This window comes from Mesoplodon densirostris, chromosome 4 (genome assembly GCF_025265405.1).
Source record: "Mesoplodon densirostris isolate mMesDen1 chromosome 4, mMesDen1 primary haplotype, whole genome shotgun sequence".
Taxonomy (NCBI): Eukaryota; Metazoa; Chordata; class Mammalia; order Artiodactyla; family Ziphiidae; genus Mesoplodon; species Mesoplodon densirostris.
Genome location: NC_082664.1, coordinates 23,357,171 through 23,370,700, shown reverse-complemented (window position 1 = coordinate 23,370,700; position 13,530 = coordinate 23,357,171). Strand labels below are relative to the sequence as shown.

Sequence of the window (13,530 nt, the reverse complement as noted above, 5' to 3'; positions counted from 1 at the left end):
TCTAAGGAGGTATCATTCAGTTGGAGAAATCGGAACTTCAGTGATTATGACATGTGCTGAATGACTAAAACCTTAAGAAAGGTTTGCACCTCGTAAACTAAGAAATTCAGGAGAAAATTTGGAGCAGTGGATACGATGCAAAGTTAGGAAAACAAGTTTGCAGCCTTCGAAATTAATCTTGTCCTTCAGATGGCTCAGCTTCATCCATTATAAATCCCCACAATCTCTACACAATAAATTAATTCTTTTCAACACTTCAGTGGTTTCCTCTATGTTAGAGATATGATATTTGGATCAAAATAATTTATGTAATATTATCCACAAATAACAATGACTTGGGAGACCTGATAAATCAAAGGATAATTGTTTAGAGAGTAGATAATTCAAAACAGAAAGCACAGGACCTTTAGAATACACACAATACCCAAGAGAAAAAAAACTCAAATGGAACAGTCAACACTCCTCTTATAAACATTGTATTAATGAAAATATTTTACTGGCAGATTCAATTCAAACTATAGGCCAGTGGTTCTTAACCCTGCCTGCACATTAGAATCATCTGGGAATCTTTTTAAAAATAAAAGTGTTTGCCCCATCCCTTAAATACTCTGAATTAATTATCCTGGACCTAGTCTTGGACATCTTATGTTTTAAAAGCCTCCCAAATAGTTCAGTTGTATGGCCAGGGTTGAGAAGCTCTGCTACGGCCACAGGTGGACACCATCTGTTAATCATTAATTTTCCCAAATGTCATAGAAATGCCTCTCAATAAAAAGAAGTCATTGAATTTGGCTGCATTAGTCATTCTTATTACAAGATGGAATTTAGGAGACTTTTTGAAACGTCATCCCTTATGTATTCTTGACAAGTTGTATTTAGAGGTTTCTCTTTTCTCCTTTTTAGTACTTAAAACTTTTATTGTGTTGCCTTTCACTTACAAAGTTCAAAATAAATATTGAGTTTTCAGCCTCTCAAAATCAAGAAGCCTTGAGAGAATATATAGTCACCACCCTATGGAATGTTCCACTAGAGAAATGTGGATTTTTCTTCATCTTCTTTATAACTACATCTCTGACCACATGCAATTAGGTACTCCATTAAAAATGCCTCTTATTTATTGGTGAATTCTTTTCTAATGTCTTTCATTTTCTGCTATTTTGAGTAACTCACCTGTTCATTCATTCATTCAGTCATTCACTTAATCCATATTTATTGGAAGTCTACTACATGACAAGCAATATGAAAGGTACTCAAAATTCAGTGTCCATCAGAAACAGACAGTTCTCCATTTCAGAGAACTGGCAGTCTAATGAGATAATATCAATCAAATATCATCCAAACACTTGCAAAATTTCATTGTGATAATTAGTGGAAGGAGAAGTTCATGGTGCCATGAGGATATACTATGCGAAATTTGACCTAATCAGGAAATTTGGGGAAAGCTTCTAAAGGAAGTATCTGTTGAATGAAACCAGAAGGGTGAATAGGTCCAATGAATTGGGAAACTTTCAGATAAAACAGGATCTAAAAAAAGTAATAACTAATTTTAACATAATTAGGGAGAAACCATGAGGGTTGTGCATGTTGCATGACCTGGGAAGCCCCTGACAAAGAAGTTACATCAAAATTAATAGTATGTTTGCAGTTCACAACCTTACTAACTTTCTACTTTGTTTTATATTTTTGTGATGTTCAGCTACTTGTCAATAGATGCAACTCTGCAGCGGCTGGAATCACATTCCTTCTACAATTTGAGTAAAATGACTCACATGTAAGTACAATGAAAAGTGAAGCATAAATCCAAGCCACAGCCACTCTTAATTGATAATCTGGGGGCTTCAGATGGCAATAGAAACTAGAACATGGGTCAGAATTTCCATTTATGATTCAATTCTTAACTTGTTCTCACTCTCAATTTATGTTAATTCATCCTAATTCTAACTTGCATGGCTGGAAGTTAAAGACAAAATTAGAAGTCCTCTTTTTGAATTGTCATTTCTTTCTATTACTACAGTGTCAACAGATTTTATTGATATGGATATCAGTGTCAATAAATATTTACTGACCACCTACTGGATTCCAGGGCCTGTGCAAGTTTCTGCAAAAACTAACTTTTTTCCTCATTTAGGAAAGAGAAATGTAGCCTTGTGAGATTAGAACAGGAGTGGAGTTAAGAGCTCTGGCTTTGGAGTTGGTCAGAGTTGAGTTAAAACCCTGGTTTCTTTGCCTGTCATTGTCTAACCTTGATGTTCCCTGGTGGTCTAGTGTTTAGGTCACAGCAATCTCATTATCTAACCTTGGATGTGTCACGTAATCCTTCCTAACCTCAGTTTCCTCATTTGTAAAATAATGGTAATAAGAATTCCAACTTAATATGCTTATTATAAATATTGAATGACATAATGCATGGAAGCATTTAGCACAGTGCCTCCCACATAAAACCAATCAATACACTTCATAAATAATTATTCTGTTTTTATTTCTGTAGTATCTAGCAATCTATAAAAAGTTTTACGCAAATAATCACATTACATTCTTTTAAGCAGCCATGTATTATGAAATATTAACTCTTTTCTTGATGAAGAACAAAAATATTTATCATCTATGAATACTTAGTATGTTCTAAACATTATGCTGAACACTTAAGTACTTTATTTATTTAACCTTCAAAAAACAACGCGGTGAAGTAGAGATTATCATTTGTATTATTTATTTAAGAAAAACATAAATGTAGAGAGACTAAATACATTATCCTAGGTCACAGAGTTACTAACGGATAGGGTCAGAGTTTTTACATCATAAATATGTGACTCAAATCTGCTTTCCCTATGTAATAAAGTATGCTGCCTTTAACACATTTTTGACCAGAGATGTATTACAGCCACAGGTATTAGTTTCTGCAAAAATCCCCCGGTCAATAATGTGTTAAGAATACTGAGACCCAGAAATTTGTCTCTAGCTATGGTAGGCTAGCAGACATTATTATATCAACCATTGGTTTGAAAACAACTAGAGGAGCTGGAAAAAAATCTGTTTAAAGGTATTTGAGTGTTATAAAGGCAGCAAGAACTTAAGGGGAGAGAAGCAAACCCCCAAAACAACATTTGATTACTTTCCTCTTGAAGTATTTTCTAAACTGTAAACAACAGCTGAGAGGCTGCCCAGAGGTTTAGGCAGTCTCATAGAACTAGGGAAATAAAAACTAGAGTTCAAAGCTTACTAAGGAGATGGTTCCTAGTAAACACCCAAGGATTTTAGCTGGGATGCCAAAAAGAGCTTCATCCCAGAAGTATGGTATAATGGGAAATAGATCAGTCCTCACAAAGACTAAAGCTCAGCTTTCAATAAAAAATAACCAAGCATACAAAAAAAAATTAAAAATAAAGAAATTATGGCAAAAATCAAGAGAAGAAAACAGACAATAGAAAATGATCCACAAGAGATTCAAATATTGGAGTTATCAGACAAACTTTAAAATAACTATGATCAAGATATTCAAAAATTTAATTGCCGAGATAGAGAATTTTAGAATAGAACTGGAAAATATTTTTGAAAGGATCAAATGGAAACTCTAGAATTTAAAAATTCAATAACTAAAATAAAACCTAAATACATGAGTTTAACAACAGATATGTATAGGTCAAAAGAGAGTAAGTAACCTAGAAATTAGGTCAGAAGAATTTATCTACCCTGAAGCATGGAGAGAAAAAGAAATATGTGGCACACTAAAAAGTCTAGCATACCTATTACTGGATCCCAAGAAAAAGAAGAGAAAGAATGAAAGAAGCAACATTTGAAAGAAAATTTCCAAAATTCATGAGACATCAAGTCACAAATGTAAGCAGTACTGCAAACCCTTAAAGGATAAATACAAAGAAAACCACATCAAGGCACATCATAGTAAAAGTGTTAAAAAATCAAAGAAAGAGAAAATCATAAAAAGCAGCCAGAGGAAAAAAATACATAATACTTTCAAAGAAGTAACAACATGACTGAAAGCTGACTTTTCAACAGAAATGATGGAATCCACAAAGCAAAAAGTAAGATATCCGCAAAAAGGAGAACCACGAAAATAACAACAGCAAATATCAGCCAACCTAACCAAAAGATTCTCTGAAATTGAAGACAAAAGAAATACATTTCAAGCAAACAAAAGCTGAGAGGATTCATCACCATTAGACTCATATTAAAGAAACTGCTAAAGGGAATTATTAAGGCAAAAGGAAAATAATCCTACCTGACAGCACAGAGGTACAGGAGGAAGTGAAAAGCAAAAAACAAAAACAAACTAACAAAAAGAGCTAAATATAAATTAACCTCGACTGTACAAAACAAAACAAAACGTCTTATGGGGTTTAAAAAACAGGCAGTCTTTGCTCTGCGTGATAGTGTTGGATCATAAAACTGCATGCTGAAACTGTGCAAAGCGATCTTAATCAATGAAAAAAAGATTACTTTTCGTGACAAAAATTCTTGTCAAAACATTAAAATCTCTCTTACTATTGGGTTATAAATGCATGGGGAAAGTAAAAATAGTAAAACTAATATTTTTAGCACATTGTAATTTTAAACGTTAGAAGGATTTAGAAGTAAAATGTTTTATTTCTTTCTAAAAAGCTTATCAAGAATAGTTTGAATAGCACACACATTTTTCTCTGTTGTATATATAACTTACAAGAGAGTATCACGTCACTGTCTTGGCAAATTGTCATACTCCTTTCTAGGTCTGGATCAGCTTCCAATATCTATCCTCTGTTCTTTCAATGTCGAAATATTTCTGAGAGTCCCTTTAATGTAAGTTCTTTTTTTTTACCAGCATCATTTCTTTGGGGACATCTTCATTCTTTTATTCACAACCACTTTTCTTATTTATGTCAATAATGCACCTTCACTTAAGTTCCTCTTATTAAATGTCTAGAGTCTCTCAAATGGTAGCAGTATGGATGTTCCCATGGTTAGCAGTTTCTATGACTCTAGTTACATTTATTCAAATTTCATTTCCAGCACTATCACACTTTGTTTCTTTGTTTCTTCCATCTTTGTTGGTCAATTACCTCTTTCAATTATCCTCTTTTATAAAATGTTGTGTGGGTCTATCACTGAAAGTCATGGAGGCAACACAACTGCACACCTTATTGTTTGTGTATGAACTGAATAATAGATGCTCGCTGACCTATCACCAATGACTTTGAAAGGAGAGGTGTAATTGATCACCTATCATGATGTGCATCTGTTATTTACATAGTGATGCGTGGGCTGAAGAGCTGGCAGCAAAGTTTGTACTTTATGCAATTACTCATAGTTAATATATTGTGGTAACAAACTTGAACCATGTGGTTGGAACCAGTTATTATTTAAATTTAACTAAATAATGGTAACTGAACCTCATGCATATGGGAACCATGCAAAGCAAGGACTGCCTGTATACATAGAATTCAAATACACAATAGCAAACAAATGATGGGAGGGTTTTAAATAGTGTTAATGCATTCTAAGTTCTTTGAATTGTCTGGGAAATGGTAAAAGCACTAACTTATATTAGACTTTTACAAATAACGAATAAATATTCTAATCCGTAGGGCAAAAACTAAAATAACTGTAAAAGAATGGATAAATAACAAGCTAATAATAGTGAGAAATGGAATAATAAAAATTAATACAAAAAGGACAAGAAATTAGAAGAAATAAAGAACTTCTGGAACAAATAGTAGATTTAACTCCAAATAACCAATATTTACATTAAGTGCATAAAAGGACTAAACACTCCAATTAAAATACAAAGATTGGCAAATAGGTTAATTAAAAAATGCTGCTTATAAGAGACATACTTTAAATATAAAGATATAGAAAGATAGAAAATGTAAGCATGAAAATATTAACATGCAAAGAGTAACCAAGAGAAAATTGATATAAATATACCAATATATATAAAGCATGAAGCTTTGCTATATATAAAAAGAAATTTTACTATGATATAAAAGGATTACTATACACTGTACCAAAAAGATATAATGATTCTAACCTTGAATGTCTATAAGAGCATATCTTCAAACCATATAAAGCAGAAAGTAACAGAACTAAAAAAATAAAATAGATAAATCCACAATCATAGTGGGAGTATAATATAGCTTTATCTGATAGAACATATATACCAAAAAAGTAAATAATCATACTCATAAGAAATTAATATCTTAGTAGCTTACAAAAAATTAAAATCAACCGAATTCTCTGACTAGTAGGTAGTACACTTCTAAATAATCATGGATCAAAGAAGAAATCCCAACAGGTACTAGAAAACAATTTTAACTAATTGTCAATAAAATATGACAAATCAAAACCTGTAGGATGCAATTTAAGTCATACCCAGAAGAAAATGTATATATTAGAAAAAAGGCTGAAAATAATTCATTTATATATCTTTCACAATAAATTTATAAAGGAACAGTGAATTAAAACCAAAGAAAGTAGAACAATACCCAAGAAAACAGAATTCAGGTCATTAAGAACACGAGTTAAAATTCAAAACCAAATCTCCAGACTCCAAATATAATGTTCATTTACCATACCATTTTGCTTCTCTGCCCCACTCACCAAAAAATCAAGGCAACTGATTTGTAATAAAGCTCTATATAAATCCTGCATCTCTTAAAAGCAACTGTTTTGTTTTATTACAGCCCTTTTCTCATAAAGATTCTAGTTGTTAATATTTCTCTTATAAATATCCATTTTCCCTCTCTGAGCAAAAGTGTTAACTTCCTAAAGCTAAGGAAACAATTAAATACAATGACTACAACAAGGATGGATTTGAAAATGGGTTTTTAAAAAGATATTTTCCTTATATATATGAGGCATTGAGAGCCTAATATCTTAGAAAGGAAGAGAATAATGCATCTTGCATTCTTCAAATTTTCCTACTATATATCCAACATTATTATCTGCAAATGGTTCTAGTCAACATGAAGGATAAATAAAGACTTTGGGTGCCAAACATCAAAAATTTGTTTAATCCACAGACCGCATAGTACTGTCAACCAAAATTTCCTGGGATTCCTGAGCACAGAATTAAAGCCCTCTGATTTATTTAGGAAATAGCTCTTCACCATGTTGGATTTGCTGCAAGGGTAGGTATTAAATTAAGGAGTACTGATTTCAAATGTCAGTGCCTGTTGCCAGTGCTTATTGAAATGCCTCAGTGAGAACATCAGCAGTCAAAGAGCATAATGTTATTCTGTTTCATGAATATATTTCCTTCCTCAGCTGCCCTCTCTCTACCCCTTTTTGACCATGTGATTTGGTGGCTAGACTGATCTAGGGCTACGGAGAACTCACACTTCATCATCCCCACTTCTAATCAACTCTCCAATGCCTCTTCAAACTTTTCCTGCCAAAGCTCAATATTTGTCCTCTGAGACAGCTTCCTAATTCATGTTTAGATTTTATTCCCTGATATGAATTGGCGTGGTAGAACATAAACATTGCTTCTGTTAGTGACCATGAGCTAGGTTTCCAAGGATACAAAGCTACCCATTCATTCAATAAATACGGTATGTTTAACACTGTGCTAAAGCTGTGGTAATTCCATTTTATAGCTAAACGTACACAATAATCCACTATTCAAAATAGTGGATTATTCTATTTTTATCCAAACCCTCTTCCCCTGGGCTCTGTGATACCACACTCCCAGCTGTCCTCCAACCATGCTGGTCAGTCTTTCTCATTCTCCTTTGCTGGTGTCTTCTCCTTCCCCACTTCTAAATGTTGGGGTTCTATATGGCCCAGTCCTGTGTCCTCTTCTCACTCCACATTCTCCCCCATGTGATCTTATCCAACAAGTCTCAAACTTACACATCTAGTCCAGGCCTCACTTTTTAAGTATTGGGCCATTAACTTATTGGTCTACTTGACATCTCCTCAGTTGTGTTACATCTCTCTCACTACTTAAATACCCCAAACTGAAATCTACCTCTCCTCCTGAAATCTGTAACTCCTCTGATATTTGCTGAGCCTGTATATGGCACCTCCATTCACCTTACTGCAAATCCCAGACACCTGAAGGGATCACTATACCTTCTTTCCTCATCACCCACTTCTAATCCTTCACCATGTCCTGACCATTCTACTATGCTAATATATAAAAAATTCATCCTCTTCCTCTCCGCTGCCACCACCCTTGTCCAAGCCACCATCATCTCTTGCTTGGACTACAATAACTTCATGGCCTAACTGGTTTTTCCAGTTTTGGCTTCCTCTATTTCATTTCTGCACAACAGCCAGAATGATTTTTCTCTTAGGATAAATCCAGAGTCTTCAACATAAACTTCCAGGCCCAGGACTTCAGCCAGCCCTGCCCACCTCTGCCTCCTCATCTTGCTCCATTCCTGCACACCTGTGTTCTTTAGTTCATTGAACAGTCCAAGACCTTCTCCACCTTAGGGCCTTCACATCCTTTTGCCTCTGTCCAGAAAGTTCTTCCTCTCTCTCTTTACCTGGTTAACACTACCGATTATTTTTTCAGCCTAAATATTACTTACACATACCCTTGATCCCACCTAAATTAATCCTTCACTTGAATCTATGACTGAACCCTTTATTTTTGCTTTATAGAACTTATTAAAATTTGTGAGAACAATGCAAATGTGTGAAGATAATAATAAATGTTTCCACAAGGCAGTGTATTTTATGTGCCAATCACTCACACCATCAAACCAAAACCAAAAAACGGGGAACAATTAGATATATTCTAAACATGCACTTTTAAAATCATGAATTGAAGTAGAAGGCCAGTCTGAATTAATGAAAATTACAATTGATAGAACATTTAGTATTATGTGTGAACATACACAGATGCATATATGTTTAGCTGTCCTTAATGAAGAATTTACCATGTCCCAAGCACTATGCTGAAGGCTCAACACACATATTTACTCACTTAATCTTTGCAACAATCCTCTGAAGTAGCTACTATTTTTTACAGAAAAAAATGGTATTCAATATCTATATATATTTATATATAAAGTGTATTTTATGTAAACATCACATAACTGGACCTTGCTTTTCTGTCTAATAATCCCTACCCTTTTTTTTTTAGTCCATTACATTTGTTGTAATTATTGATATGATTTAAACCTGTCATTTTCCAATTTGTTTTCAATTTTTCTTCTCTGTTCTTTGTTCTTTATTCCTCCTTTGTTTTCTCTTGGATTAATCAGGTTGTTTTTGTTTTCTAGTATTCTGTTCTATCTCCCCTATTAGCTGTTTAGCCCTTTGTAATATTTTCTTGTGGTTATTCAAAGGATTATAATATGCATCCTTCACTTACCACAGTCTACCAAGAACCATTATACCAATCCCCATATCATGTAAGAAATTTTTGAAATTATAATTGCATTTACTCTCTCCCATTTTTGTTCTGTTTTGTCATATATTTTATTTCTATATATGTTATAAATCCCACCACATTGTTATTTTTTTAAAGAGTTAATTAACCTTTAAAGAATTTGAGTAAAGAAAAACTAGTTTTTTATATATATATTCCCATATTTAATATTTCCAGGGTTAATTCCTGCCTGTAGATCCAATCATTCCCTTTAGCCTGAAGAACTTCTTTTAGCATGTTAGTGTGGTTCTGTTGGCAACAAATTTTCTCAGCTTTCATTTATCTGAAGATAACTTTATTTTACCTTAATATTTAAAAATTAGTTTTGCTGGGTATAGAATTCTAGCAAGGCAGTTTTTTGTTTCGGCCCTTTGAAGGTTATCTTTCCATGTCTTCTGGCCTCCATTGTTCACTCATATTCTCATCATTGTTCTCCTGTGGGTAACATGTCCGTTTATCTCTGGCTGCTTTTCAGGTTTTCTCTCTATCTTTGGTATTCAAAAGTATGTACCTAGGTGATATTTTCTTTGTCTTTAACCTGCTTGGGGTTTGCTGAAATTCCTGGATCTATGGATTTCTGGTTTTGTTCAAATTTTGAAACTTTTGCCCAATATTTCAACAGACTATGGTGGAAGTGACATCATGCATTTTCAGGCCCAGTCTTTAAGAGAACTGGCAGCTTTTAATTTAGACTCTTGGAGGCTTGAACCACTATGTAAGAAGTCCAGCTACACTGATGGGAAGACCATATGGGGAGGCCCTGAGATTACATGGAGATGGAGAAGCAGCCAGCTGAACCTAGCCTTCTAACAACCTGCATCAGAGCCAGGCATAGAAGCACAACCATCCTGGACCCTTCAGATTGATCCAGACACCAGCTGTATACCAACCAATGATCCTAGGGGATGCCACATGGGGCAGAAAAATTGCCCAGTTTAGCACTGCCTGAAATCCTAATCCACAAAATTGTGAGCTATAATAAAATGGTCATTACTTTAGCCATTTAGTTTGGGGTAATTTGTTATGCAGCAATAGATGGCCAGAAGAGGTGGGACACTGAGAATTTGTAATAGAAAACTACAAGAATGGCAGGTTTCTTTGCAAATTATTGAGGGTCCTAAGTGGTTACAAATCAGTTCTCCTCAGTTCTAAATTTCAGCTAGGATACTGATTGGACCCAAACGTGTACATATGATAAAGATTTATAACTGTAAATTGATGAAACACTAGCCACATCCATCTTCTATTTCATTTCCTTTATAAAGAAGCCAATAGCATATAGTAGATGGTTGCTGTTGTTACTCCTATTAATAGTAGCTACCAATTACTGGATGCCTTTTATGGGCACGCACTCTGCTAAAAGTGCTTCACATATACTGTCCCACTTAATCCTACTAAGCCTCAGTTTCCACTATGTAAAATAAAGGTGGTAATAAGTATCTCACAGGGCTCTTACCCAAGTTTACTCAGCTAAGAAATTTCAGAGTCAGAATTTGAAACCAAGAGTGTCTGCCTCCAGAACCAAAGCAAACTCAAAATATCTCTTTAATTAAAAGAAGAAATAATTAAATAAAGTGCTGCCCTCAGAAATATGTTTTTACTGTTTTGTGGATTTTGGGGGTTTTCTTTTTGTTTTGTGGATTTTTTTAAAAAATCACGAGTAAATAAAAATTCTACAACTGGGTAGGTAAAACGTGTGATTTACAGCAGATAGTGAGATAAGACTTAATTTTGCTGACTCACTGAATTGAATCAAGTGGATTTATTGGGGGTTTTGAGGGCACCAGTCTTAGTCCTGATCATTAAATAATCATGAAAGTAGCTGTATACAGCCTCCAGGCATATATACACTACCATGTGTAAAACAGATAGCTAGTGGGAACCTCCTTATAATGCAGGGAGCTCAGCTCGGTGCTCTGTGGTGACCTAGATAGGTGGGATGGTGGGTGGAGGGGTGAGGGAGGTCCAAGAGGGAGGGGATATATGTATACATATAGCTGATTCACTCTGTTGTACAGTAGAAACTAACACAACACAGTAAAGCACCTATATCCTGATAAAGAAAAAAATAAATTGAAAAAAAGAAAAATCATTTTTATAATGTTCTATTTCTAGTGGAGAATCTGCTGATAAACTTACATTTTCCTCAATCCACTTCAAAACTCTGAACATTTATAAACTCTCTTTGAATTAGCATCTATTTTTAAAATTCCTTAATAAATTAAAAATGCATCAAAATCATGAATATCACCTTCCATTATAGATTATTTTTCCCCAGTTATGTAATGGAATGTTAGTGGTAAAATACTTTATCGATAATTATCATAGTAGAATAATTAAGATCTCTCTCACTGAAAAGCCTTGATACACAGTAGCAGAGACAATAAAACTCAGAAAAGTCTGATGGGAGGAATAAGTTGTTAACTTTGGAGTATACAGTGTAAAACCTCTCCCCTGACATGAATCTTCAGTAAATTCTACATTGCTCACTTTCTGATGCGAGTGGATTCCTTATTATCAGCAGGCAAGCATGATGGAACAGAAGAATGATGGGACAGTCCCTATCTGGGTTACATTTTAGAAAAATGTGACTACAACAAGTATTTTATAATCCTGTAATCTGGTGTTGAAGAAGTCCCCCCAAACTAAAATTGATCCATTAATAAGCATTTTAGAATAAAGTTGTTCAATAATTTTGAGTCATTAAACTTACTCTTATCTTAAATTTTAAAAAAAGAAAATGTAGGAAATAACTTATTCTGTGAACTTATAGACTATTTCTGAAAAGTGAGTGTTAGTCCAAAATTCAGGACTTTAGAAGCTAAGGATCAAATATATACAAGAGCTTTGACAGCCTTGTGCTTTTTAACCCAGTAATTCCATTTCAGTACATTTTTCCCTAAGAAAATAAACATAGGTATGAGAAAAAGGTTCACATAAAAAGCCATTTGTCTCAGAATTAATTTATAATAGCAAAAATTTGGAAACTACTCAAATGATTAGGTAGAAGAATGGTTTAGTATGAAATATTGAGCAACCATTACACATCTTTTGTCATAGACTAATCTCAGAGGAACTGCTTTTGACACAATACTGTTAACAACAACAACAACCAGATATATCTATGGAGAGAAAAAAACTGATTTTCTTTGGATCATGGAATGATGGGAGATTTCACGTCTTTTTGATGTGAAAGTGTTTACAAGTTTTACAATGTGTATACATATATATATATATATATTATCTTTATAGTCAGATGAAATAAGCTTTTTAAAAATTAAGGAGTCCTTCAATATGCATTAATTTTGAAATTAATACTTGATGTTAAAATACATGGGTGATTTATTATGTGATAAAAGCCTATCACAAAATGTTACTTCAACATTAATTTACTTAATTCTTAGTCCCAGTTTTCACATCGGTATAGTACATCATTTAAAGTATTTAAAGTAACAAAATTCTGGCTTTGCCAACATATTCACATTTTGTTTTTTTTTCATGTTTTTTTTTTGTTTTTTTGTTTATTTTTTTTCGGTACGCGGGCCTCTCACTGTTGTGGCCACTGTTGTGGCCTCTCCCGTTGCGGAGCACAGGCTGGGGCATGCCCCTGGACTGGGGCATGAACCCGTGTCCCCTGCATCGGCAGGCGGACTCTCAACCACTGCGCCACCAGGGAACCCCTTCACATCTTGTTTTTAAAGTAGTTAAATAATTAGTTGCTACTTCCCTACACCTCCTGGAGCATGTAGTAAAGTTGCACATGATAGATGTCCACTAATTATGTGTTTAACTTTAACGAATCTCTCCACACACCACTCACTAGAGTAAGCAGATCTAGTCAAAGTCAAAGTGGCCTGCCTCCCATTTTTTTGAACCATTGCCACTTAAAAGCAGACTAGAAAAAAAAACCTGAAAATCAAGTTGAAATAAGAGTTGCAAAGGATCTGGGACTGGCTGAGAGCTAGGTTTTTGGTTAATAGTCTTGCTCAGTTTCTTGTTTTAAACAACACAGTCTTATGCATTATTGCATTTGTATTTCTTAAGAGTCCAGCTATGCTGACTGGGGCAGCTTCTCTTCTCTTCAGTTACTTTAATCCAGTCTCCGAGCCCGGTGGGAGTCTGAAGCTTTCCTATCGCCCTTGGCCCCATCTAAC

The 13,530-nt window shown here is 34.3% G+C and overlaps 1 protein-coding gene across 1 annotated transcript in view; it reads left to right on the top strand.

Annotated features, from left to right (window-relative positions):
* Positions 1–13,530, top strand: part of TSHR (thyroid stimulating hormone receptor) — a 163,543-nt gene that overhangs the window by 93,835 nt on the left and 56,178 nt on the right. The window contains exon 4 of the mRNA XM_060097966.1: positions 1,697–1,771. Within this exon, the coding sequence (XP_059953949.1) occupies positions 1,697–1,771 (75 nt within the window). The remainder of the gene's footprint in view (positions 1–1,696; positions 1,772–13,530) is intronic.